Genomic DNA, 26,314 nt, shown 5'->3' on the forward strand with positions numbered 1-26,314 from the left:
AGAAACAGATTTCAAAGAAGCAGTCCATCCTAATTCTGTTATGGATTTCTATCAGAGCCCAACGCTGGGCCACACCCTTGTATAACAACATTATGAAGCAATCTGAAATGGATGGGCAGGATGCGAGGGGATTTAGTCGTTTTTTCAGCTCTGTGATATAATGATGGGCGCCATTAGTGGAGAGTTAAAAGAAGGAGCCTAAAATGGTTTACTGACACACTTCTGGTGGTGGATCCACACCAAAGAGACAGCTGTGGTTTCAGATTTGCAAGTGTCTTTAAACGATGCAGCAGAACATGTGTTTTCATTTACAACCTGCTTACTTATCAATGAGTTTAGGTCAAAGAATTTGAGAAACTTTAGGGAGAGTTTTGGGTTTCCCCCCCTCACTCTGGCTCAGTGACCCTCGCTGATTGGAAAGGCTGACAGGCTGCTGATGAAACAGCTGCCACAGTCCTGTAAAGAGCAGGGATTGAGACGCAGAGCCGAGACGTGACTCACACACTCTCCCTCTTCATTGAGGCACATTGAGAATGTGTTCACTGATGAGTCCTATGTTGATGATTTCTGGTAAGCCTTCACTTACAGAGTTTTAGATTTCTCTTTGCCCAAGGCTTTTCCTTCTAAATATCCCCATTCTTTCTCCTTGTCTCTGAGCTTCATTGGAGAAAACAACAGTGAATGTCAGATGTCTTTAACCCATTCACTCCTTCTTCTCTCTGTGAGTTGCAATAGTCTTTGTATGTCTTCTCTCTTTTCATTGATTTCTATTGTGGATCCCGCAGCTGCAGCTCAAAAAAAGCATTCAACTCGCAGCTATTGTGGGCTTGTACCATAGGGAAGTGGACACTGTGCTAAACTACAAACACAGAAAATTAAACTTTCCTCATTCTGAAAGAATTAGTTTTATTCAGGCATACTCCCAACTATCCAACTCACAGGAAACAGAAACCCCTTTTGTGAAGAAGCAAACATATAAATCATGCAACTTGGTATCTCAAATGTCATTTTAGGCATAGGGAACAAACCCATGGGTGGAAGAAAAAGGCAAGGAGTGTATGTGGAGTTTCAGTGCTTTATTTCTTATTCATGTCATGCCTATAGTCCCCAAACAGAGATTTTTGGGAACCATGTTGCTACTTTTACTTCTTCTTTTTAAGATCTAAGTACTAACCCTAACCCACCATCACTGTACACATATAATAAGCGGTCTCTGACCTCAGTTTTTAAACATTTAAATGAAGTTTCTCCTAAAGCACCCCTAGGTGGCCCCGGACCCCACACAGCTCGAGTTTGGTTTGAATCTGACGTCACTCCTGTTTTGCATAATCACCAGTCTCGCGCTGTTGATTGGACCGCTCGCGGGATTTAATCTGCGTCCTCTTTTATGACCACCACGCTTCGTTTTCTTCAATCTGCTGCCGGACTCTTCGGTCACCACTCCCCCCGCCCGAGTCCATCCTTCACGAAGCCTGCCGCTGCTTAAACGTGGAGGGAAGGACACGGAGAGGGACGCTCGCCGCTAACTGCGCGGGGTTATTGTTAGTCTGTTAAAATTTACGGCTCTATCGACATATTAAGTGCATTTTTACCTCAGCGCTGCACCGAAAGGGAGGGACTGTTTGTTTCTCCGAGAGTCTTCAACAACAGAACCGGCGGTTGGAAGGTACGTTGAATTTATTACGTTGTAACGTTTCTTGCACGAGCGAAAATATTTAAGTTGCGCGTGTCGCTTCTTTGTGCTGTTTTAACCGTTAAGTACCTCGGGTATGACTGTTTCGCTTAAGGAAGCTCATCCTCCTTTTTTGGGGCGTGCATTTTAAATTAACCAGACATTATTTGTTTTGAAGCCAGACGCCCCGTTTGCAATGTGGAGTGGCCAGTTTTGTGATGATGGATGTGTAACGTTAGCATGGCTCGGGTCGGTTAGGCGGTGGGTTCAGCGTGTGTTTTACTCTCAAAAACGCCATTTATTTGGGTGTACAGTGGTAACAAGACTCAGCTGGCACCGTCGTAGTTGTATCGGGTTAAATTTATTGACTGGCTTCATGTGTTTCTCTCAGCAAGCTGCTCCACCGCACAACTGCTATTGTTCTGTGAGGCTAAACTGGGCCTTTGGCTAAACCTTGGAGAATGTGGCGTATTTGTTCTCCGAGACAAATGGTATTATTAAAGCTCACTGGCTTGAAAAACACCCAGAAACTCTCAAAACAATGGTTCCTAAAGTGGGGTCCTGCGCCCACCTATGGGTCCTTGACAGGGATCCAAACAACACGAGGAACAGTTTGAAAGTGTTGGAGCATTTTGGACACTGGTGGTTGGGGAATAAAATCCTACAAAACGTATCCAATGTATTAGAAATATTGTAGGAACTCCTGGTAATGTACTGATCAAAAAGATGTCATCTGGGCGGTCAGTTTATTTGACGTCCAGAAGGCTATTTCTTTGTTCATCATCTAAGATTAGTTAATTGAAATGCTCAACTTTGCTAATATGTATCGGCATCATGTCCTACATCACTGATATATTGACTGATGCGATAAATTAATTTACACCGTGGACATCCAAGTCATGCAGTGCCTTCTCGGTAGTTTCTTGCCCAGATTACAATCACCCTTGTTTTCATTTCCATGCCTGCACATGGAATGATCTCTTTCTTGATTTGGCAGAGCAACATGAGAAAATACAGAGGGCTCAGAGTCAGACTATCAGACGGCATCGTCTGCAGATCTCAGTGATGGAGGGATGCAGTTTATCATGCAGGTTTCGGCTTAGGGTCTGTCTTACATAATCGGTGTGTTTTGGGCTGGCTGGGTGTGGTGGGTGAGGTTTGAGTATGGGAGCAGTGACTCTCTTTGGCACTTTGACATGCAGAAATGCACTGTGAAGAGTGTAGATAACTGAAAACCCTGAAGCTACTACTGCCAGGGTGGGTGTGTGTATGTTGTTGAGGAGTTAATGTCACCTGACTGGGTGTGAAAAAGAGCTAATTGCAGGGTCACTGATGAATACACTTTAAAATAAAGTTGGGAAATATCGTGACCATGATATATTTATCAGGTATTTGCACATAGTTGGTAATCGGTTACTGGTGCCAGTCAACCCTCATGTGGTAAAGGGAAATCTAGTAAAAAAAAATAAAAAAAACTTTTTATAGCTCTTCAACCTCCTGGTATTTTTTTGTTTTTAGATGGCTTTACTTAAGTGTTGAGTCACACAGATGAGATGTGTAAAAAAAAAATAATAATAATAATAGTTGGATAAATAAAATATTTTTATTATGTTGTATGGACTATACATAAAGATTTGTTTCCCAAAAATATTTTACAGACCGTAGTAGTTATGACACTACTTATGTTTCGGGTCAAATCTTCCCCAGAAAGGTTTAACTCCCCGTTAGACCTGTTATGGGATCCTAAACAGAAGTAATGTGTGATTTTTCTAGGTGTATATTTATGAAAAGAGAACAGGTTCCCGTCAGGTCCGCTGAAAGACAACATGAGTTTTCATTCTGCACAGCCACTTCCACTGTCAACGCCCCGGTTTCCCTTTCCTCTTCCCGAAGGCCAATGCAAACTAGAAGATGAGCTCAAAATAGTTATCTAATTTCACTGCATCCGAGAACCTTGAGAAGTCTCAAGGGATCGGATAAGGGTTTAAAAAGAGGAAACTGCAAGCATTATGCAAAGAAAGTTGTCAATGTTGTTCAAATCTGACTCCTCTGAACAGGGTTTGTGTCACATCCATATACCGACCGATAGTAGAGAAGCTAAATGATTTACGACTTTTAGTAGAAGGTGTGACATGGAATTGTTTTAGTGTCATCATGATGAGATTGTATTTGTTAAATCACAGAATATTATATGCTGGTGTACTGGAATGCTTGGAGGTCATTGTATGTTTTCTCTTTCAGTCTTGCCAACTTCAAATTGCCTACTTTTATGACTGAGGCAGGCCTGTGGTGCCCAATGGGGTGGCTGCAGTTGTTGTTTGTTTCAGGCAGGTGGTTGACATTGTAACATTTGTGGTAGTGGGACAGTTTTAAAATGCCACACATTGGGAATCCAGGCTGATGCTCTGTGACTGAGTGAGTGAAATATCTGTTCTGTGTGTCCTCCCTAAACTACCTTCAGTACTCTGAATGCTTTCTTCTTAACTACTTGAGAGCTTTTTTCAATCTTGTAAAGCGACGTTAGATTTCAACAACCTTTTAGCATGTATGACAACAAGTAGATTTTTATCTGAATTGACAGGCCTGTGACTAACAGCTAGCTGCTGCTACTACTGTCTGTAGTGTCAGCGTCACCCTGTTGCATGGTGTGATCTGCTGTTGGATTAACACATCTAGGGGCTGATGATCTGTGCTGTTTATTGAGCTTAGCATGGGTTTGTGTGCATCAATGCAACAGCTGTGAGGTTTTGTTAGTTACGGATGTTTGGGTCAAGGGTTCAAATCTATTCTCCACTATGATCCTACACTGAGAACACAATGTACTTACCAATCAGTCTCTGCCTTATCAACAAACATTAGGGTTTGGTATTTCTTTGTAATTACTGTGAATATTTTAAAATCATATTAAAATCATTTACCTACTATCAAAATACTTGCTGCTCTTAATTGTCTGCCAATCGACTAATTATAGCAGCGTTGTTTTTTGAAAGTATTTGGGATGTTATGGGATTTATTTTTGTTTGTAATGTAAGATTTTTAAGAGCTTGAGTTGAAACATTTTCATTATGTCTGACCAGCCATCTAAAACCCCAGAGATATTCAGTTTAATATCATGGGACTAAGACGACTGGAACATATTCACATTTGAGAAGCGGGAACCAGTATGTGGGTTGTTTTTTTGCTTTGAAAAAAGCCTAATTGATTACCAAAATTGTTGCAGATTATTTTACTGATTTGATGATTGACTAATCATTTTAGCGCTTGCTTGGTTTAAGGACTTTCTACCCAGTAGAGCTAGTGCTAAATCTGTAAAAGCTATCATCTGTACCACAGGAACATTGCATGTACCTTGTCTGAGAACTCTATTTAAAATCAGGGCAGTTGACTGGAAAGCCCAACTCTTGTGCAGAGCATTTGCATCTACTTGGAAGTCAGCTGCTTTTTACAGCCTGAAACCAGTGTCAATCTCAGGCCTACACCCATAGAAATTCAATCAGTTTAGGATGACGTTCGGGGTTAAACTATATTTCATGATGCACACTTAAAGTTTCTTGGGCATCTCCTGTGTTGCTCTTGGCTGATTAGCTGTGGGATGGTCTGAGACAGGCTGGTGCTGTAACTCTCGTCACTGTGGTTTGGAAGATGGCACTCTCCTGCCCATTGGGATAAAGTGGTGGGTGCTGGCGCTGCATTTTTAGGCACTCAGTCTGTCTAGGACTGAAGCTAGGCTCAGTGCACTGTAATTATTGAAACAGTAATTCAGCACTTTTGCAGTCTGTTTGATAGCTCACTTTGGTAGCCTTGAATGCCATCCCAAAGACATTCTGCTGTTCCAACATAGCTTTTTATGATTTTAAAAGGTTCATTTGCATGAAGGGACATGTATAGATCTGTTATATTTGCAGCTAAAAGGGTAAACTGTAAGAAAACAGGAAAGTGTGCATGAAAGCAGATGGTTATAAGTATATTGAATTAACATTTGCTGTGTGTATCAGATGCCTCTACTAACTCAAAGCTATATATTTTGATCTATTTAGTTATTGATCCATGTCTGTCTGAGGTGAATTAAAGTGCACAGCAGCCATAAGGGTTTGTTTGTGCTGGGCGGGCTGGGCATATTCTGTTATCGTGTGTGTGTGTGTGTGTGTGTGGCAAGGTGTGTTAGCACTGTCCATCTGGCCTCGGCTCGCCCCGCCTGGTAACTGATCAGGCCCTCGGGCTCTCCAGCATTATATTGACTGCCTGTCTAGATGGCTGGTGCACAAGAGAATAGCCGCTGGCTGGCTTTAGTACGGCAACACTGATGTCAGCTCTGGCTTCTCTACAGCCACCCATCCTTGACAGAATCTCTTAATTTAGATCTATTGTTTTTATGCTGAGTTCAAGTTACTACAAATGTCAAGATCTTTACAGAATAATGTGAAGTAAAAAGTAGTGTTTTCAGTTTCCTTCTACTTTTATTAGTTGGTTGACATTGGAGAGCAACAGGAAATGGAAAAAGAGAAGGAGATAACGTGCGAGAACGGCTGCTATGAGTTTTCTACTGAAGTGTGCCTTATCTATCTATTTTATAGCCATTCTCTACTTTTTTTTTTTTTAATTCTCTATTCATTTCCAGCAATCCTTTTTCAGCCTTTCCACTACAGCTGCAATGATTAGTTGATCGACAGGAAAAAATTGCTAAGTCTTTTGATAACAGCTTAATTTAATCGTTAAAGTAATTTATAAGAAAATGTCTCATAACGGGTGCGCCACACTTAAAATGAACACACCTGTGTCAGCCACTCTGAACTTCGACCCTCTTCAGACCTGTGGCGTACACATTTAATGGGGCTTTGACTTTATTGAGGTTATAACATTTTCATGGGAACTTTTGCACTCATGATGCGTAGACTGTAGCGGCACAACACATCCCGAACGGGCACTACTAAAACAGTATTTTCATTGTCATTTTTGCACAAATTTTATTTTTTGAAAGTCTACATTTTTATTGTCGCTCGATTAGTCAACTGATCATTGCAGCTGTAATGGATCATTCATCCTTCCCGCTTTCACCCTGCAGCCTTGTGGATGTCCCTGGGTTCTTTTGGGTGAAGTTACCCGTGCCAGCTGCTCCCCTGTCCCGTAGTACCAGTTAATCCACTCAAAACCTGCCCCCACCCCCTCAGCGCCGTGCCGGAGGGGGTTACATGGTGCGCAGTACAGACAATAGGACTTGTCTGCCCACCCTCCCCCTCATAGTACCCTAATGTTATGCACGCAAACCCTTTAATATGATCATGGTTGTTGTTTAGACCAGATTTGATTACACGCACTCACTTCTCTCCCTGGTTGATGACACCCTACCAACTTTAGTCGACCCACTGTCCGCCTGTCCTGGTGGCAGTAGGGCATGGTTTGTAACAGATTATAACCCATTTCCCTACAGCAGCCTTTCAAACCACTCCACTGGCAGTACCCTCTAGTCCACTCCCTTAAAGGCTTGCTGGCTCAGTCCATTTAACTTGTAGCCACACTTAACCACCTGCTCCTAATGGCCTTGTTGAGTAGCTTACAGTCACTTAGCACCACATGTTAGTGTCCCGTATGGAATTGATTAGAATAAGGTGCGTGCTTAACGTCAAGTCCAACACTGCCCCGCCCCCCACATTTGATGAAAGTGTTTTTTCTTTTTCTGCAAAGGGCATTGACTTTTTTTTTCTTCCTATGCTAACATCTTGTCGTGTTTTGTTTGTGCAGTTAACAGAATATTATAATGCTGTACAAACCAGTGTGTCAAACAGGGTAAAAGACAAATGCTATATCACTTAGTGCAGAATTGTTTTTGTGGTTTGAGGTTGTTGTTTTTTCTTTTGGTGAAATTTATAATTTCTTTAAAATATAGGTTGAAAAATAATGCAATGAGATGCTCTGGGGAACCTCTGAGTATCTGTTATTGTTCCTCCACAAAGTTGAATTGAGAAGAACTGTTTGATCTTTACTAAAAATATGGTTTATGCAGACAATGTGTTTCTGTGGTTTTTGCTTTAATGAGACATTGTTGAGAGAATGTTAGAAAGAATACCAGCATCTCCTTACTCCATCATCCCCTCAGTGCCCTACGAGTAATGGGGTTGTTTTGCTTTCTCCGTGTTTGTTTTCGTGCCTGTTGGGGAATGTATCTCGTAATGGGTGTTGTAATGTAGTCATCATCCAGTCTGCTCACCTCAGCCATGCTGAGGCTCTGTGGAAGAACAGGTGGAATAATATCTGGACAGCTGAAACCTAGTGTGGTTTGTTGAGATTTTTATTTTTTTAATTAGTTTAGAACAGTGCACATGTCTGGTCAAGCAAATGTATTGTCATAATCTCAGTGGAGACAGTACTCAAAACAATACATGAAATCCATTTTGGACTAATTAATCCGCTTGGATAAGTAAAACATCTTCCATACCGAACCACAGCTTCAGTTGCCTTTTTGTTCTATATCTTCTAGATAGCCAATGACCTGGAGGACAGGAGTTTCATAGATGCAAGGAATTTCCATTTTGACGCATCTGTGCTTTTCACAACCACCAGGATTTGTGCCAAAAGTCAATAATCCAATGACTGTGTTGCACGTACACTGATGGTAGCTGACAAGCTACAGCATCCATCTGTGACTTGATGTTTATTGGTTGTTTCTAACCTGGTGCAAGCTGTCAGCATCATTTTAAGATCCTGTTAGATTACTTTGCTGGAGAGAAGACTGGTATTTCACACACGGTGACCTTTAAGCATGAAGATACACTTGTATTGCTCACTATCCGTGCCCTCACGGCTAGATGCGTTACTAATGCATTTAGCCTAACAAGGTATAAACCGCAATTTATTACTTCCTGTTACTGAGGCTCTGTAGCATTTTCAAGATTATGTAGAAATTAATCTTGTCATGAAAACGTACCAAAGTTTTAACATGTTTTTAATTCATTAAATCCTTTTTATATTGTCTGTTGGAGTTCACCAGTGTACCATGTCATCTATAATTGAGTAAGGAGAAACTAAAATCTGTTTCTTGACCAACACCTTTTTTTCCTTTTGGTTTGAGAAAATATAAATAGTCACTAACATAACGGCAGGATAGTGTTGAGTAGAGAGTGCTGTCTGATCATGTAGCCAAAATGACAGATTTGAATCCCTTTTAAGCAAAATCCTAGGTCTGTAAATAAAAACCAACAAGGTGGCAGGGCAAGAAAATGCTGTCTGTTCCTGTAGCGAGTAGAGCACATTTGAATCTCATTTTAAGCAAAAATAAGTGCAGTTAGATGACTGAATATGATGGCTGAACTGCAATATTGCCTTTTTTGGTTCTCATAGCTTCATTAAACTGCATTATCATGATCTCTTTTTTTATTTTGGCCATGAAGCACCCAGTGCATTCTTTAAAGCTTTCTGCTTTTAATAATGCATTCCTGTCCTTAACCTGCTTTTAAATGACTTCATTAGTCCTAACTGGAGAAGTCATATGTTTTGTGATACTGATTGACGTCAGAGCACAGTAAACCTTTATTGAAGAGATGAACAAGTTAAAAACATTGAAATTGATAAATATCCCCTTTCTTTCTGAATTACCCTCATGATGTACCATGTTTTTGTGTCAGAGCGAGGGAGAGCTGCAAAGAGTCGTGGTATGAAGAGATGGAGGAAACTATTCAGCTCTGCTATGTAGAGCTGCATAATCACAAACACTTGGCTCTTATGTACTCTGCCTTTCCTGTCAGCATGCTTTGAGACTCATGTGCGTGTTCCAACAGCAGATTGAATTTCTCTTCTTTCTCTCGTCACTCTGTATGTGTGTGAACTAAACACTTACTTGGTGATACAGCACTACTGCCTTGTATGGTCAGATAGAGAAATGGGAGTGTGTGTGTGTGGAAAGGCCTGCTGCTAGATTCTTTATAGGTTATTGAAGAGTGGTTCTATACATTATTTATGGTTTTTGGAGTGATGGTGGTAGAAGACGGGTCGTGAAAGTGAGCAGTTTTCCCTGCATCTGATCTATTGTCCCGAGACCGAAGCTTAAGCCCAAAGTAAGGAAAGCCCCTTCCTTTTCCTAACGCAATTACATCTGCTCTTCATTCCACTGCATTAAACCAGCCACCCTCTGCGCCTCTCCTTAACCTTTACATACATTTGTGTCCGTTCGGAGAATACCGTCTGTGTATATGCCTCAATCATACACCAGAAGAAAGTTCATGAGCAAATAGACAGATGGGCTTCATATCTCATTTGTAAACACTTGTCTTACTCCAAGCTGCAAATATCTCTAAAGATGTGGTTCTGGTGGGAATGAGAGATGATGAATAACATGTGTCTGTTATTGAAAGCATGCAGGAAGTGGCGGGCCACTAAATTCCAGTTGGTTTCTTTTTGGTCTGCATGTAAATTTGTGCAAATGGCATTTTCACGTCATGTACACTTTCATCCTACACATTCTTTGCTCATGCTCCTCACGCACTGCCCCATCTGTTGTACTCGCAGCACACACATTCATTGGGCTCCCTGACCCTTTCACTCCCTAATCGTACACACATAAACACACGCCCAGCTGTCACTGTAGCCCTGAGGAGTTGTGAGGAAGTCAGCAGAGCTGGAATGTGGCTAGGTCAGATGTGCTCTTGATGCCGCTGCTGCTTTTAGGAATTCACTTTCAGCCATAAATCCTCTTGGAAGAGATGCAGCATTGACATGGATCTTAAAGTAGAAACTTGACATTGGGCAGCTAGTGTCTAGTTTTATATCCAACATTGGGCCACAAATAAAAAATTTCATTAGTATTCATCTGACAATATTTTCTTGTTGTGTTTTCTAATGTGTAAAGTCTTTTTGCTGTTTTACAGCATTGTGAAAGCAGTCTGGGGTAAATCTACAGATGACATTAAGCCCCAGCATCAGTATCAACAGCCCCCCCCATCCATCACCACCTCCAGCAGTCTGCACAATGCATTCCAAACCCCTGCCATGCTCCCAACACAGCTAAATCCCCCTCTGCTTGTATTAGACACGGTATTAAAAATGACCCATTTTGTCAGACGCCACTTGTAATGTCTGGACGAGTAAAGCGAGAGACTAAGAGATCGGGTACGATGGGGTACTAAACTGCCTCAAGACAGAGGTCAGGCGTGAGATTTAATGACGCACAAGGCCATATTTGTTTATTACAAGTGGAATGTAAATCCCAATGAGGTATTTTCTCCGTCTAGACAGACTCCCTCTAACAATGTTAAAGTGATTGCTGCATTTGTAAACACTCTTCTCCTGCTTGGGCTAAATGATATTGCTGCAGTTTTTCAGCCTTCAGGCCTTTTGTCTGCATTGTAATCTCAGCACATTGTAATTGTCACAAGGGGTATTGAACTAATTGTGATATTAGCCATGTGGCACCGGCTAGAAAGAAGGCATGCTGCGTCCCGAATATGGTTTTAAATCTTCAGTGAACTAGGGTTTGTTATGCAAATTTAGACAGAGAATGGCAAGCAATAGACGTTCTTTGTACTTCACTGAAATGCATGAGGCTGTTCATCTTGACCAGGCAGACCCTTTTACAAATGTGTTGTGCAGTATTCTTTTATTTTTTTTACAAAATCAAGACCTGACTCAACGTGTTCTCTGCTTGAGGAATCCCAAAAACTGTGGTCTGATGGATAAAAATACAAGCACCAGCTTTGCACAGTAGCCTAGCTCTAATTTAGTAAAACATCCCTGATCCGCATGTGCGTGTGGATGGGATTTTAATGATCCATTCACTTCCTCTCTGCGCTGCGTCATAGTGTCAGCTGGTTAGACATGATGCCTTTACTTGCCCAGAAGGGGGTCATCACATGAGGAATGTGATTCATTCTGCTATCTGCTAAGCCCCTGGCATTAGTAGCTGGACTGGCAAAACCATGCCACACACACGTCAGTCAAATTCCCTGTCTCGCTGCTTTCTCCATTTGGTGCAGCTCCTTCCTGTCTGAATGAACTAGTTGGCTTTTATTGAGGAGTCGAGCCACTTCCTTTTTTCTCAAAAAGCAAGTTTGACCTGTTCTGACCTGACTTTCTTTTGTGCAAACGTACCAGCCCATCAGATTCAAATCTAGAAGCCACCTCGCTAATCACTTCTAGGTTCCCAATTTGGTAATTGCTTCCAAACCTTTTTCATTAGTATAGAGTGATGATGGGTTTAATTTGTGCACTATCCCAAAGGCTCTGCATATTATATAATTGAATATCATTTAATGATGCAACTGATGATTTGTGTTGGTAGAGGGGTTACTGTCCACGACTCGGTTTCCTTTCTGTGTGAGATTTGTAACAGAGACCGTAGTAGAACAAGAAGACTACAGAAGGCAACAAGAGAGAAAACAGTTAAGGCGAGCGCGGAGTCCAGGGTGTAACTTTTCCATCGTATCATTATTTGAGTTTAGGGGGTTTTCAGTGGCTGTATGTAAAAGTGTGGCCAAAATGGGCAACAAGTGGTCCGTTTATGCATTTGTCTTTGATTGATTAAGCGCATTGTTGTTACTCTGCTTACCCACTGTACATTAATACCAAAGAGTTTAAGACTTGCAGACTTTTCTTTTTTACCTCTTAAACAGGAGTGCAAAAGTATCAACATTTTTTGGATTTGGGAGAAAGGGGCCATTGTGTTGCCTCAGATGTTAATGTTTATCTGACGAGGAAACCAAGGTTTACAGACCTTTTGGACAAAGTGCTACTTTTCAAAAGACTTTATTCTAAAATGTATGTTTGAGATGAATGCAGATGCTTTTATCCTTCATTGAAAGGCAAATGTTTATAGACTTACTGAGGCTGTATAAATGCACTCAGTATCATGTCTTTGGAAAATGTTGCTCATTAGAACTTTTCTAAGATGTTTTAAGTTATCTGGCTTAATGTCTTGCAAATCATAAATCGTCGACGGCCATGACCTTCTAATTAGTTTGCACTGAACGGGCAGAGTCTGCGCTCCTTCTGAATTGCTCCCATGGTTTGTTCATTATTACTCTTGCCTTTCTTGCATAGTAGGAATAATCTATTCTCTTTTACTTGACCTTCTTTTGCGTTGTTCCATTACTTGTCAGGTTCTAGTATGTCTTTGCTCTATTTCAATCTGTTTTTATTTATTCCTCAATCCATCTCTTGCACAGCCTGTTTCCTCTGCCATGCAGAGCTTTTATTGGCTAGACCATATGTGTAGCAATTTACTGGAAGCAGATCTTTTGGCAGTGGGAGGAGGGGAGAACCAAGTGGCTATAGGAAAAAGGAGAGGAGTAATGAGGAGGGGGTGGGAGAAGCTTCTGTGGTCAGAGGGGTAAAGGAATGGGGAGTGAGTGGCGCGGATGATTGAGGGCGAAATAAACCCAAAACTGATCCGGGAAAAGCTTTGTCCAGCCAGAGCAAGACACAACTTGATTGACGTTAATGAGTTCAATGACTCTACTTGCAAACATCCTCCACATCTGGCCCCTTTTCTCCAACCTCACCACAAAGCTACTCTACATTAATTTCAAGTTTTCCTCTGGTACTGTTAATTAAGGAATCGCCCAGCACACAAATCTCTGTTAAGGGATCACAGGATGATGTGACCGTTACATCTGCATCTGCTCAACAGGAGAGGACTCGGAGAGGAAGACAATGGCTGACAAGTGGGCCATTTGGTGCTCCACCTCCTCCCTCTGAGTCCTCTGTGGGCTGTGTGTCATGTCAGGAGATTGTGAAGCCTCTCTTGGCTTTCAGTACTTCAAACCACATATTTTCCCCTTTCAATTTCAAGATGCTGGAAGCCATTTGGAGCATAGTCATCAGTTTCTTTAAATTTCTGCCCTATAAAATGTGCAGTTAAAACAATCCAGTTCCTCTTTTAAAATAGTGATTCCTGTTTATTTTGGTACCACATGCATTATTACATGGTAGTTCTGTCATAGTCACTGTGGAGGAGAGTGACTGGTTTAGAAAACAAATGTATTTGGTCTCACAGCTCACTTCCTGTTTTCAGACTCTCCAAAATGTCCTTGGAGGCCCCTTGCCACAAATGGCATTTCCTATGACTGACGGTGACATGTTTATCATATGAATGAGTAGGGGAAACGTGTGATTTTGATTGTGATTATGTTTTTTGTTAATCTTCTACAGGATATTTAAAGTGTTTGAGAACTGGCCAATCAAGACAAGTGTGAGCCCCTGCACCCTGTACGTCAACGTCCACACTAAAAAAAAAAAAAAAAAAGATTTAAGGAGGGAATGAAACCGGATGGGGATACCATGGAAACCACGGAGCCCACTGAAGTTGCAGCAGTAGCAGAGCCCTCCTTGTCGCAGGACAACACAACAGAGCAAGCCCCATCGCAACCGGAGGGAGCTGCAAATGATGTAGCCCCCGAGGCTGCTCCAAAGTCCAATGGCAAACCAGTGGCAGCAGACTCCAAAGTCAAACCAAAAGGTGTTTCAACTAAAATACAGCCAGCAGCCAAATCTGCAGGGGCCTCCGGATCACGGCCAGGTATTTCCTTGCACCGCACGGTGAGCGACGTAAAATTATCTAACAATGTCTCTGCAACTGCAGTCAAGAAAAATGCAACCACAACAAAAGCATCAGCAGTGGGGGCTGTGCCTAAAAGACTGGTGGGTGCAGCAGCTGCAGCTTCCTCCACAGTCAAGAACCAATCTAGAGTGCCTGACAAGAAGCCTGTTGGACCGGCTAGGACTACCTCCGTTGCTGCTGCCACATCAACGGATGGTACCAAACCAACAACAGTGAATGGCACCCCTAAGAAGAGACCAGTAGCTGAGACTGTTAATGTAGCTAGACCCAAAATCACAAGTAAGTCTGACTGAGAAAAGTTGAACTGAAATTGAAATGAATAAGACTTTATATCATGTTTCAGAAAATATATTTCATGAGAATTGTTTCTGCTGTCTTTGACAACCTATGCTTAAAGGAAGGATGGTCATTTGTATATCAATTACTGAACTGTTAAACTTTTTTTTTCAAAACATCCGTTTCTCCAACACACCTCATGCGCTATAATTGAAGTCTCATGTATCCAGTCGTTTGCTCAGTGCATTGCAAACGCAAGCATTTTTGCTAAAATCTATTTTATATTTAATTCCGCATTAACAGTTCTCGGACAATTAGGACTGACTTCAATTATCACATTTCTTTTGCCATATTTTGGTTCTTCATTCATCATGGAGGCATTCAAGTAAAAACAAAGTTTTCAAGATAACGCTAGGTGAGTAATTGATACACAAATTATCATTTTGGGATGACCTTCATAAAAAAAAAAGAGAATTTTATATAGCTTTTTCTGAGCAATCTCATATTTATGTTTTTTTCCAGCTACTGCCAGCAGAGCAGCAGCGTCCACTGCCCCAAAACCCAGCACTTCGACCACGACAAAAGCTGTTGGTGCAACGACAAAAGCTGTTGGTGCAACGACAAAAGCTGGTGGTCCCGCTCTTTCAAAGACCACAAGGTATCTATCACAAACAGGCAGCAGGCCGCTTGTATTAACAATTTTTTCTTCCCGCTCTGCATTATGTTTCTGTCCGTCATTAACACGCATCTTCCCCCTCCTGAGATCTGAACTTTTACCAACTAGATATGAGGGTGACTTTGTTTATCTTGATGCCCTGAAAGAGGGCAGTGGAGAACGATGTCCATTGTGGTGTTTAGGCCGTTATTGAGTCGGATTTCGCTTTGAGTGTGAGTCATGTTATCAGAAATAACCTGAGACAGAGGGCCTTAACATGGGCAGCGATACTGAAGAACTACCGCTTTGTCCAAACAGACCCCCTGGCTGAAACCAGCCCCACCTCCCCAGAGCTATTGACTTGGATCATAATCCCTCTCATACTGAGTTGGTGGTTTGGAAAGCGAGTGTTCTAGTTGGACTAAACATTTTCTCAAAGTGCTGCTCTCCAATGATCATTTTGGCTTTTGTAGAGTTTCATAGTTAACATGGTAATTTATTACCATTTTGAGTAGAACACTTTTGTTAGTAAAGAAATTTATGATAACATTATCAGCAGGTGGTTTCTTCAAATGTTTTGAACTTAATGAGATTGGCATTTGTGTAAATGAAGTGATGTGTTTCTAAAGCATCAGATCTATTATACACCACTCCCAACAGCTTTATGCAGGATGTTTTGTTCGTTTGAGGCCTGATTAGATTGTCTGTCCACTTGTCTTCCCTACTAATGAGCTTATTAAATAAAGAACGATGTGCTGTGTCATTCTGTTTTCTGAAACGGCACATGGTCATTGCATTCTTTCTTTGCGATAAGAAATAAAAATAAACTCCCATTTGTGTGTGTATAGCTGCACCAAATTTCTATATCGATTCTTTCTTTTGTAGATATGGTAGTCCCAATTTCCTATTTTACACAGAATCTGTGTAAATTTCGTTACCCTTCCCCCCCCCTCCTATTAATCGACTTATTGCTTAATTTATAAAATGCCGTTCCAAGATTTAGAGATGTTCAAATGGCTATACTGGTGTCAAAAATACCTCCATTACAGCCTAAAAGGCTGTATCTGGTATCAGCAAGTACGATATGCACTGATCCGATATCATGTTGGCATATCATTTATTAGCTCATTTACAATACACAGGAACAATAACGACACGTGTCATTCGATGTGCAATTCTCAACATGGATGAGAGAGTGTGTGAGTGTGTGTGTGTGTGTGTGTGTGTGTGTGTGTGTAGAAGCTCGTCATCTAAATAATCAGATGAGCCATTTCAAGTGTTGGCGTCTGATTACAGTAGCACATCATCCCTATGTGACCGTTTCCTGGCTTGATCCCCTGGACCTGACATGACACTCTCCTCTCTGCTTGAGACGCAGAGTGGACAACAGGAGAACAGCAGCAGATGTCTGCCCTTGTGACAGAAGAGGAGTGTTGCATTTTGTGCCACCTGCATGGGATGTCAAAGTCAGTGGCGTGTCGAATCCTTTGTGTAGCAACAGTAGTAGGGGTGTGCTTTTCAGTCAGTATTGGTGTTTGTGCTGGCTCTCTGGCAGTAACACCAATAGACCTTCTCTCAGCTCGAGCTGTGAATTGCATTATTCATGACATGCACTGGTAGGACTAACAAGCCGAAGCGACACGTGCAACAGAATTTAATGGTGTTAAAGGATTTGCCAAACTACCTAATGAGATTATTTAGCTGCAACTAGGGATGTCACGATACCAGAAATGTACTAGTCTATACCAATACCAGTGAAATTCCACGATTCACTATAAAAATTCAATGCCACAAAAATTTAATTTTGAATTGGTCAAAAAAAGTTAATCCTGTGCTTCAACATAAACTCCTTTTTATTACCGTACTGGTTTTTAAAAGGAATAATTCCCTCTCGTTGATTTGAATTTGAATTGCTGTAAAAAATATCCTTCAAACTACTGAAGTTTCTCTCCAAAAACTACATTTGAATAGTAAATAACATTTTAACACGTCGTGATGAATTTCTAATACCTTTGCCATATAGTAATTTTCTACTGAAGAGTTTGTGAACGCTTCATAATTCAACTCTATGAAACCTCTGTTCATCGGCTCCTAGCGACTAACCATAACGAGCTCTGCTGATTTAAACACAGATTTGTGTAGTTATCAGGGGGAAATGAAGTTGGCATCCAATACTGAGTTTACTACGTCCCCCCCCCGAACGAGGCGGTGCCGTTCTTCTTGAAGAGTCATATTTTGGTATCGACTTGGTACCGAAGTATCTGTTCTCGTGACGAGCTGCAGCCTCTTCGTTGTAATTCCATCCCTGACGTATTGTTCATCATATTGCTGAAACGGTAGTCACTGTTGCCCAAACTGTCACACAGGAAAGCATATTTAAAATGTTCAAGTAAAGTATCTGCAGGTAAATCTCTTTCACGTATCTATTGAGGTAAACCGTACAGACATGCTACTGAATGTGTAGTAGCACACAAAGTAAAGAGCTTCCTCTCTCCATGAAATATTAATATTAATTGGCCCAACTGGAGGTTTGGAAACTTATTGGGTTTTTAAAAAATTATTACATTTTTTACCAGAGCCCTAATTTGTGAAAGGGCAAATAAGATTTTGTGGTTTTGTGCTTAGTATGGTGGGAATAAGATTTGATAGAAGGAAATGAAAGAAAAGGCAGTAAAAGTCTGATCCTTGCTGAACACTCTTATTGTACGTAGTAATGTGGCAGAGCTGTTTTTAAGATGTTTGTTTCTATTCCTTAGGTGTGTCATGCTTGTGTAGACACAGAATCCATCTGAATGGATGTATTTTTTATTTATTCTTTATAATTGCATTAACTATAGAATCCCTTTCCCGCCCTCCCCCTCACAGATATACATCACCCCCCACCCACCCCAAACAACCGTCGGGTTAGGAGGATGTCTCAGTTGTCGATGAGAATCGTTGATAACTGGAGTAGAAGCCAAATGTTGTAAAAATCTGGCACCTGTTTCGCTCTCCTCTCCTCCAACGATGAGTTATGATGTCCTTGCACTGACTGAGCAATCAGTCTTTGTCCTCCCCACCCCCCCTCTCAATCTCCCTTCTCTTCTCCCTCATCCCTTTCCCCCCCCCCTGCCGTCTGTTCTTGTACAGTGCTGGGCATGTGGCCAGGATCTCCTCAAGCCCTCCTTACAGCCCAACTTTTTTTGAGCTGTCCCCATATTTCCAACTCCTTCATCATTTAGCTGCATACTGAGCATGTAAAATTCAGAGTGTAATTGTGTAACATGAGAAGCACTGATATGTTGCTAAGCAATTGGTAAGATGACTTATGTTCAAAGGATCCCTATTAGGAATGGGAATCCTTTCTGGTCCCTCAGAAATGGAATCTTCCATTATTATTGAAGTACTGAATGAGGTGTAATGGAGAGTTTATCAAAATTACACCAAAAGCTGGAACTTGCCTTGAAGAATTGCTTGGCTTTGCGCCACAGTCTTTCATCCTGACATTGTGTCAGTGTCTCCAGATTACTTCTGCCTTGTCCTATTGGAGATAAAACTCTGTTCAGTAATTTCTCCCCGACTTGGTATAGGACAGTATTACTGTCCTAACAGAAGAGGCCCGTGGCATCCTTCACAGTGACAGCGAGTGCCCAGGGCCTCCATAAGAGCCAACGGTCAGCCAGACTATTGCTAGGCTGCAACACTTCCCCTCAACTTTCCACTGAGCCTCCCCTCTGTATTGTCAAGGAGACAACTGTAGGCTCACACAAACCCTAGGAATGTGAGCTCCTCTCATAAAGGAGTAAAGCAGCTGATTTTGGAAAGCCTACAAGCCAAACAAGGAATTATTAGTGGCTCCATTTACATTTGTTGTCTTGGAGAGGGCCCTTGAAATGATGCGGGGGAAAGGGCGAGGACAGAAAAATGCGTACTTTGGCTACATTTTATTTGCAAGCCATTTCCTTTCTCTTTGGCTTGATTGAAACAGAATAATTTTATCTATAGGAGCGAGAATGCCAGGGGTGTCTGTCCTCCCTGCTGTGTTTTTTAGGGACGAGACATGGCTGAATGGATGGGTTAGGTGTGGTTTCACCAACCCCCCCCCCCCCCTCATGTTTACACTTTGGCTTTTTGACCAAACAGATGTTGCAGCTGTTCAGTATGTTAATACCACGGGTGTGTTTTTTGCATCTGTCGTAAACATTTGTGAATATTGTCTGTAAAACAAGAGTCCATAAAGTGCATCAGTGACTTGTCTCTTTTCTCACCTTTGTCCTTAAGAGGACCTCGTGTTTGGTCATTAACATCCTGGAGATGGCCGTGTAGTGCCTGTCATCCTCCCTATGGACTGTTATTTGTATTGATTTGAACCCTCTGATGGCAGGAAATGTAATCTATACTAAAACGCCAACAACAGAACCACCACTCGCAGGCTTTAGTGGGTCTGTCTGTTCCCTCTGGATCAAACCTTTAATGAGTTATGACTCATCATAAAACAATGGAGGTAGTGGTTGGGGTTACATTGTGTCTGGGACCTCCTTTTACCCTTTTTTCTTTTATTACCACCCCTTAACTCTTATCTTTTGTGTCTCTCAGTCTAATTTAATCCTTGACTCTCATTCACTCTTCACTTAGAAAGTCATTCACTCAATCATGTCCACCTTGATTCCTGCTATAATTGAGTGGTTCTGTCGCTTCATATTGTGCTTCCATGCAGGAGTAGATATGAAAAAACCCTTTCCTACCTTTCCCCGTTCTGTTTTTCTACTCAAAAGTTTAGACCTATGCCCTTTTCTCCTGTCTGTATGTCCTGTATGTACTTTATCTTTCTTCTGCTGTACATCATTACCCAACATTTACTCGGGGTGTATTTAATCTCAAAATTTGGGCTGCACTTCACATTACAACCCAAATCTTCTGTCTCATGGCGGCCAATTACAATATCCCTAGGAGTCCGTCTGTGCAGTGGTTGTCTAATCTTTGGGAAACAAATGGTCATTGTAGTGGTTATTGTAATGTGGGAGCGGCATCTGTGTGCAGGCATGCTATGCTGCTCCGCTGGAAGCCTTCAGTCAGTGTTCACATCTATACCATGTCTGCAGACCAAGTCCAAAAGAAGACGTAATGGAGATTGTTGTAATTGGTGGTGGGATCACACAGTTCCTTCAGGCAATTACATTAGAGTAGAGAGATCTTGGTTGTTGTGAAATCTAATCTGTTTTATTCAAAACGCATGTCATACAAATGATGTACAGTGCTGAGGTTTTCCATTGTTTTTGCACATCAGGGTGTGAAAGTGTAGACATGACTAGTACTACCTGCGGCTAAGGACTTGCTCATTAAACTCCATCCAACTGACTTTGTAGGTTAGCCAATGCAGCAGTGCATTGCAGCACAAGTTCTTGGAGCCTGACAAGACAAATGTATTGTGTGGATATTTCAGAGCCCAGAATAGCACAGCATAAGCAACATTCACCTTTTTTATGTAGGTTACTGCTGCTCATATCACTGCACTTTTCAGTCTGATGCACACTTTCACTGATCAAATTGTACCCTATATCTGGGTGTTGGATATACTTCGTAATTGCTTGCTCAGAGCAGGACTGTTGATGGAAAAGGACTTCCCTAAAACACATGTGACATAAGATCCCTACAACTATAATACATGTGCTACATTGCCCAATACTACAACGATTATTATACAATATCATTAATTGAAGAGGTTGACACCCTCCATTGCCCTCTATACCCTCATTTTATTGGATCATAGGGTCACATTTTGGTGGAAATCTGCTGGATTGCTGTCTTTCCAGTGCAGACGGTTGCATATTTCAAAGTTTCTCATATGGATGGCAGATTTGAATTGGCAATGCCCAGTGAGGAAAGGGAACGAGCGTAGCCAATGCTTACGTGAGACCGGTGGCCAGTCAGTATTTTTATTTTTTAAATAAAGCTAAAATACGAGTTGAGGAGGTGCCCCGGTAGCTCAACTCTTAGATCAGGTATCCCATATACCAAGGTTGAGTCCTTACTGCAGAGGCTTGGCTTCAAAGCCAACCTGTGGCCCTTTGCTGCATGTCGTCCCCTCTCTCGCTCCCCCTTTCCTCCATCTTTGACTGTTCTTTTTTGCCTTTATTAATAGCACAAACATTGTTTTTACATAGTTGGCTTTAAGTCTTTGAATTACCAGGAGATTCGGTCAGGTCTCAGTTTTAGATCCTTACAGAACTCTGATTTTATGCCAGCTTTTGACATGTAGATGGGTTGAAATTTGCTAAGTGAACCAACATTATGTCAAGTTTACAGTCAAAGTTTGAAGGCTGTCTTCCAGTGTGCCTGTGATAAGGCAGGGCATCACATTCTTCTTATTGAGAGCAGCATAATGGAAGAAGAGAGGAAATGGAGTTCTGCCTTGTTGTAGCTGCAGTTTTAGTGATTGAATGGATTAGTGCAGCGTCACATAAGCGCTCCTACAGACCTGAGTAGTAGATCGGGAGCTTAAAACGGGATTGTTTTCTTCCCTCCTCCCCGACCTGCTGTATATGCTCTTAGCCATTATCTCCCCCTCTCCCTTTCCTCTTCTTTTAAACCATATAATTTCACTGTCCTTGATTTTCTTCCTTGTTGTTGTTCTGTTGTCTTTGCATTTCCTCAGCTCCCACTATCCTTTCCTTCTCTGTTCCTGTCACTATTTGTTGCCTCAGTTCTCATCTCCTCTACCTTCATTACCTATTTTCTTTGTCATTCTGCCCCAATTCAAGCTTTCCATTACCCTTCCATCTTTCAGTTCCCCCCCCCCCCCCCCCCAGTGATCCTCCTTCTCATTACACCCTTGCCTCTTTGAAGTGACTGGAGAACGAAGGAGGCATTTCAGTGTGGCAATATATGGACTGTGCTGTGTTAATGGGTTCCCATTGTTGAAATTGCCTTTGTGGTTTACATTAGGACATGTCATTTATTTATGCTTGTAGAGGCAGAGCATCAGATTTCATGTTTGGATCTTTGCCAACAAAGTGAATGGACCATTGTGTGCCACCTGAACATGTCTTTGTTCCCTTTCCTCCAGGCCTACTACAGGTCCCCCAACATCTCGACCTGCATCCACCACATCCAGGCTCACCACAGATGTCGTCAAGCCCTCCACCACTGCAACTGCCAGAACCTGCTGCCTCTAGAGTTACCACAGCACCCTCTACTGGCAGGACCACAGCAGCACAGCCTCCCAGAGCTGTTGCTGCGAAGAAAGGTAAGGGGTTGTGCCTTTTCTGAAGCCATGTCTCATTTATATTTGGATCGCATACAGTACCATAAATCCTTGAGACCTTAAATGTCTACAATAAATTGGTTGACCTTAGTCTCGGCAATAAAAGATAAATAAGGATGTTTTATTATTGACACTGAGATTTGGTGAATTGACGTTTTTTTCTCTCTTTGCACCAGATGTCAGTCGACCACCTTCTGCTGCGGTGGCAAAGAGACCTACAACGGCTACAGCATCCACTTCTACCAAAAAACCTGAACCCTCTCGACCCACAGCCACAGCAAAGCTCAACTCTGCCTCCAAATGGTCCACAACAGCCAAGGCAGGAGACCCAAGGCAGGAGACCCCAAGGTAGGAGACCCCAAGGTAGGAGACCCCAAGATAGGAGACTCCAAGGTGTCACAGACCAAAACTCAACAACCTGCAAAATCTACCCCCCCAAGGAAACCTGTAGCTGCTTTTCTGTTCCATGCCCAAAACAAACAGCCCTTTGGTCGAACCCCACCTGGCTCTCCAGCCAACAAACCTGCAAACTGCGGCACCTCTCAGGCCAAACGTGGAACCAAACCCACTCAAACTGTCCCACCTTTCACTGCCACCAAGAAGACAGGGGTTTCAAATGCTACCAAACCTGCTGTAGGAGCACAGGGTGCTGCTGGTGTAGCTGCTGGTGTAGCTGCTGGTGTAGCTGCTGGTGTAGCTGCTGGTGTAGCTGCTGGTGGAGCTGCTGGTGTAGCTGCTGGTGTAGCTGCTGGTGTAGCTGCTGGTGTAGCTACTGGTGTAGCAGCGGCCACAGCTCTTGCAGAAGAACAAACATCACTTGCTGTCTCTGCACCAGAGGAGGTCCCTCCTCCAATCTTGGCCCAGGATACCACACCAGATGTGGTGCCTCAAGAGACTGCTCAAAGACATGCAGCTGTTTCCTCTCCTCCACAAAGCCCTGAATGGACAGCCTTACCACAAACTTCTCCACCCCAGGAGCTGCTAGAGAACAGTGCTCCTTTACTGACGACGCAGGAGCAGACCCCTGCCCCATCTGAGCCACCAGTGGCCTATCCTCCAGATTTCTGTGAGGAGCCTGTTCACCTGTTACCTGACCAAACCCCCTCCACATCTAAAACCCTAGAAGCAGCAGCAAATGCTATCTCTCTGAAAGTTCCTCCCACCAATCTAAATGAGGAGGAGGATGAAGAGGAGAGGGAAGGAAGCCAGCTGGTCTCTGTGTCTGAAATGAGTGGAACCACGCAGCCCACAGAGGAATCTCGCCCTGGCTCGGCTGGACCATTAGGAGGGTCTGCTTGGAGGGCCGGCGGCGCCCTGCTTTCTGAGCTGGACTCTGAGGAGGTAAGCGGCAGCCAGCAGGGTGCGTCTGAGCTGAGCGCCCCTGGTGTCCTGGAGGGCACAGAGAGCATGGACGATCTGGGAGACGGCAGTCTCAAAGGAGCCATCGACATGGAAGGAGCCTCAGCAGGTTCACCTGACTTTGAGAAGGTGCCCGACATACCGGTTAATGACTTTGATGAAGACTACTTTGACGATGATCGGGTGTGTGACATGGATGTTGGCTCAGAGCGGGCGGATGAACCGCAGAGACCCAGGCATGACAATGATGTGGATGATGATGATGAGGAGGAGGAGGAGGTGGAAGAAGAGGAGGATGATGAAGATGTGGACATGGCAAGTGAGGGTGTGACAGAGAGTGGGCTGGAAAGCTATGGGAATGCAGATGAGGATGACTTTGCTGAGGATGAAAGGCTGGACAACTTGAACAGAGTGGCTGAGCCTCCCCCTCCTCTGCTGCCCTCTGCCCCTGCTGCTCAGTGGGAACAACAAAACCCCTTTACAGATCCTTGGGCAGAACCTCTTAATCAGCAGCTTCTTGAGCACGTCTCCCAACCCGCACAGGTAGCAGGAGCAACCGCAGCTAGCCCTTTGGCTGAAGCCTGGCAAGCAGACTCTGCGACTCCAACTCAAAACCCAGCCCAAGCTTGGCTAGAACTTGGCTCTGCTCCTTTTGTTCCTGAAAACCAAGAGGTTCACCACCATTCCTCTGTCAAAGATGAGCCACAAAATCTAGCCCCAATGCAGACCCCTGCCCCAGCGCTTCTCTCTGCCCCTGGAATGTCTCTGTCAAGCACCCTGAGCAGCGAGACCAGCACACCCGAGGAGCTCTGCGACAATCGAGACGGGATGCTACAGCCTCAGGATGTGCAGGCCCCGGGGCTTTCCCTACAGCCTGAGCTGGACCGGGAAGGAGAGGAGGAAGCTGAAACGCTGCCTGCTGATGAAGTGCTAAGAGACCCTGCAACTGCCCCAACTTCAAACGCCTCCTCGACCTCAGTAACAGAAGACGAGGCCAGCGACACAGAGGGAGAGGCTCAGTTGGATGATTCCTTGGAAGCGCCACTGCTCAACCACATAACCTTTGACAGCCAGTCGCCAGCCCAACGCTGCCTGTCCACCGTGGAAGAGGGAGAGGAGGCCGACGTGGGGGGTGGTGCCGGTGAAAACACAACCCCACCTTCGGCCACATCGTTGGCGTCTTATGGCTTTGACACCATGACCACAGCTTCAAATTCTAACGCCCAGTCGACAGGGGAGAGCTGCATCTTTTCACTGGAAGAGCTGCCGGAGGAGGCCAAGGAGCCGTGTCTGATCCCCCAGCCGCACACCCAGCCATGCCTTGCAGAGCATCAGTACATCGAATGTGGGAAGCAGAAAGGGGATTCTGCTGAGCCTGTGGAGCACTGTCGGGGGAGAAGTGCCGGGGCCCGAGGAAGCCCCGGACTCTTCGTCAAATCTGACCACTTTGCAGCAGCCAGAGGAAAACCCAGATGACGTCCAGCCTCCCTACTATTCTGCTATCTGTGAAAAGACTGAGAACTCTTTTGCAGGTAATGTATAGTTCATCATCTCCCTAACAGCCCAAGTAATGACCCTTAACTCCCTCTGGCCCCCGCTCCAGCATCCCCACAATATCTCACTGTTGTAGATCTTGTAATCAGTGTTTGTCCTGAAATCTCTGGGGGTGGACGTATAAAGTTAAACAAAAAAAAACAGAGAGCAAAAAAGGGAAAAAATAATAAGAGGACAGCAGTGGCACTTCCCTCTGATATAACGTTTCCATGATGAGTATATGGCTTAAATTCCTGTATGTGCAATAGCTACTACTATTTACTCCTAATGTGTGAGCGTGCCTGAGTTTTGTTTTCAGTTTTTACTTAACGCAGAATTATGTGGTTGCCCTGAACTGGCATGGATTTGACTCTTAAAGAGGGAAAATTAAACTTAACAAAAGAAATATGGAATGAAGTGTTTAACATGTTTTCATGTGTATTTATCCTAATACTTTTTTACTGAACAAAACTGATAACGGACTGTGTTTTTGATTGTATATTCCTGTTTGATTTCGCTCTCCTACCTTTATGAAACAGGCAATCTTCCTTATCCCCGATCACTCCTCCTCTTTTCTTGCACTTTAAATTGTACCCCAGCTTTTTCTTGTGTTTATCCATGTTTTGGAGTAATGAAAACTTTGAATAAAGATTAGATTTTTACCATGATGTACTCTCTCACTGTACAGTTTTATTGAAATGGGCACTTGGGAGTGGCATAAATATTCTCTGGATCTGTGTACAAGTCATCCAACACATCGGCATTAATTTCAAGGTCTTAAAAACGTCCAGTTATTTACCAGTGGCTCTAAACCTCTCTATAATGCAGACACTCTCACTCAGCCATGTAGCCTACAGCTTATCACGGCTTCACTCTTGCCATACACTCGCACAGATACATGTTGTAGCTTTTCCTTTTGAAAACTGGACATGAACCGTGGAACTCATGACTAAGACTTCACTGGTCTGAAAAACGACACAACGGGAATGAATCTGCCATGAGTTGATCGTCTACACCACCAGACCAACTTCA

At 43.1% G+C, this 26,314-nt stretch overlaps 1 protein-coding gene across 2 annotated transcripts; it reads left to right on the plus strand.

Annotated features, from left to right (window-relative positions):
* Positions 1-1,397: 1,397 nt before the first annotated feature.
* Positions 1,398-25,952, plus strand: LOC115009495 (proline-, glutamic acid- and leucine-rich protein 1-like). 2 transcript variants are annotated; one of them, XM_029433504.1, is made up of 6 exons: positions 1,398-1,666; positions 13,808-14,495; positions 15,015-15,150; positions 22,193-22,372; positions 22,567-23,057; positions 23,118-25,952. In XM_029433504.1, the coding sequence occupies exons 5-6, from the start codon at positions 22,691-22,693 to the stop codon at positions 25,223-25,225; spliced, it is 2,475 nt and encodes an 824-aa protein (XP_029289364.1). In that variant the 5' UTR covers positions 1,398-1,666; positions 13,808-14,495; positions 15,015-15,150; positions 22,193-22,372; positions 22,567-22,690; the 3' UTR covers positions 25,226-25,952. The 2 variants fall into 2 exon arrangements, with proteins under 2 accessions (XP_029289364.1, XP_029289355.1); XM_029433495.1 differs by having other exon boundaries at positions 22,567-25,952.
* Positions 25,953-26,314: the final 362 nt, after the last annotated feature.

Source organism: Cottoperca gobio, chromosome 1 (assembly GCF_900634415.1).
Source record: "Cottoperca gobio chromosome 1, fCotGob3.1, whole genome shotgun sequence".
Lineage (NCBI taxonomy): Eukaryota > Metazoa > Chordata > Actinopteri > Perciformes > Bovichtidae > Cottoperca > Cottoperca gobio.

What these genes read in the sequence shown, in the direction of transcription:
- LOC115009495 (XM_029433495.1), top strand. Translation starts at nt 22,691, where the DNA reads ATGGTCCACAACAGCCAAGGCAGGAGACCCAAGGCAGGAGACCCCAAG.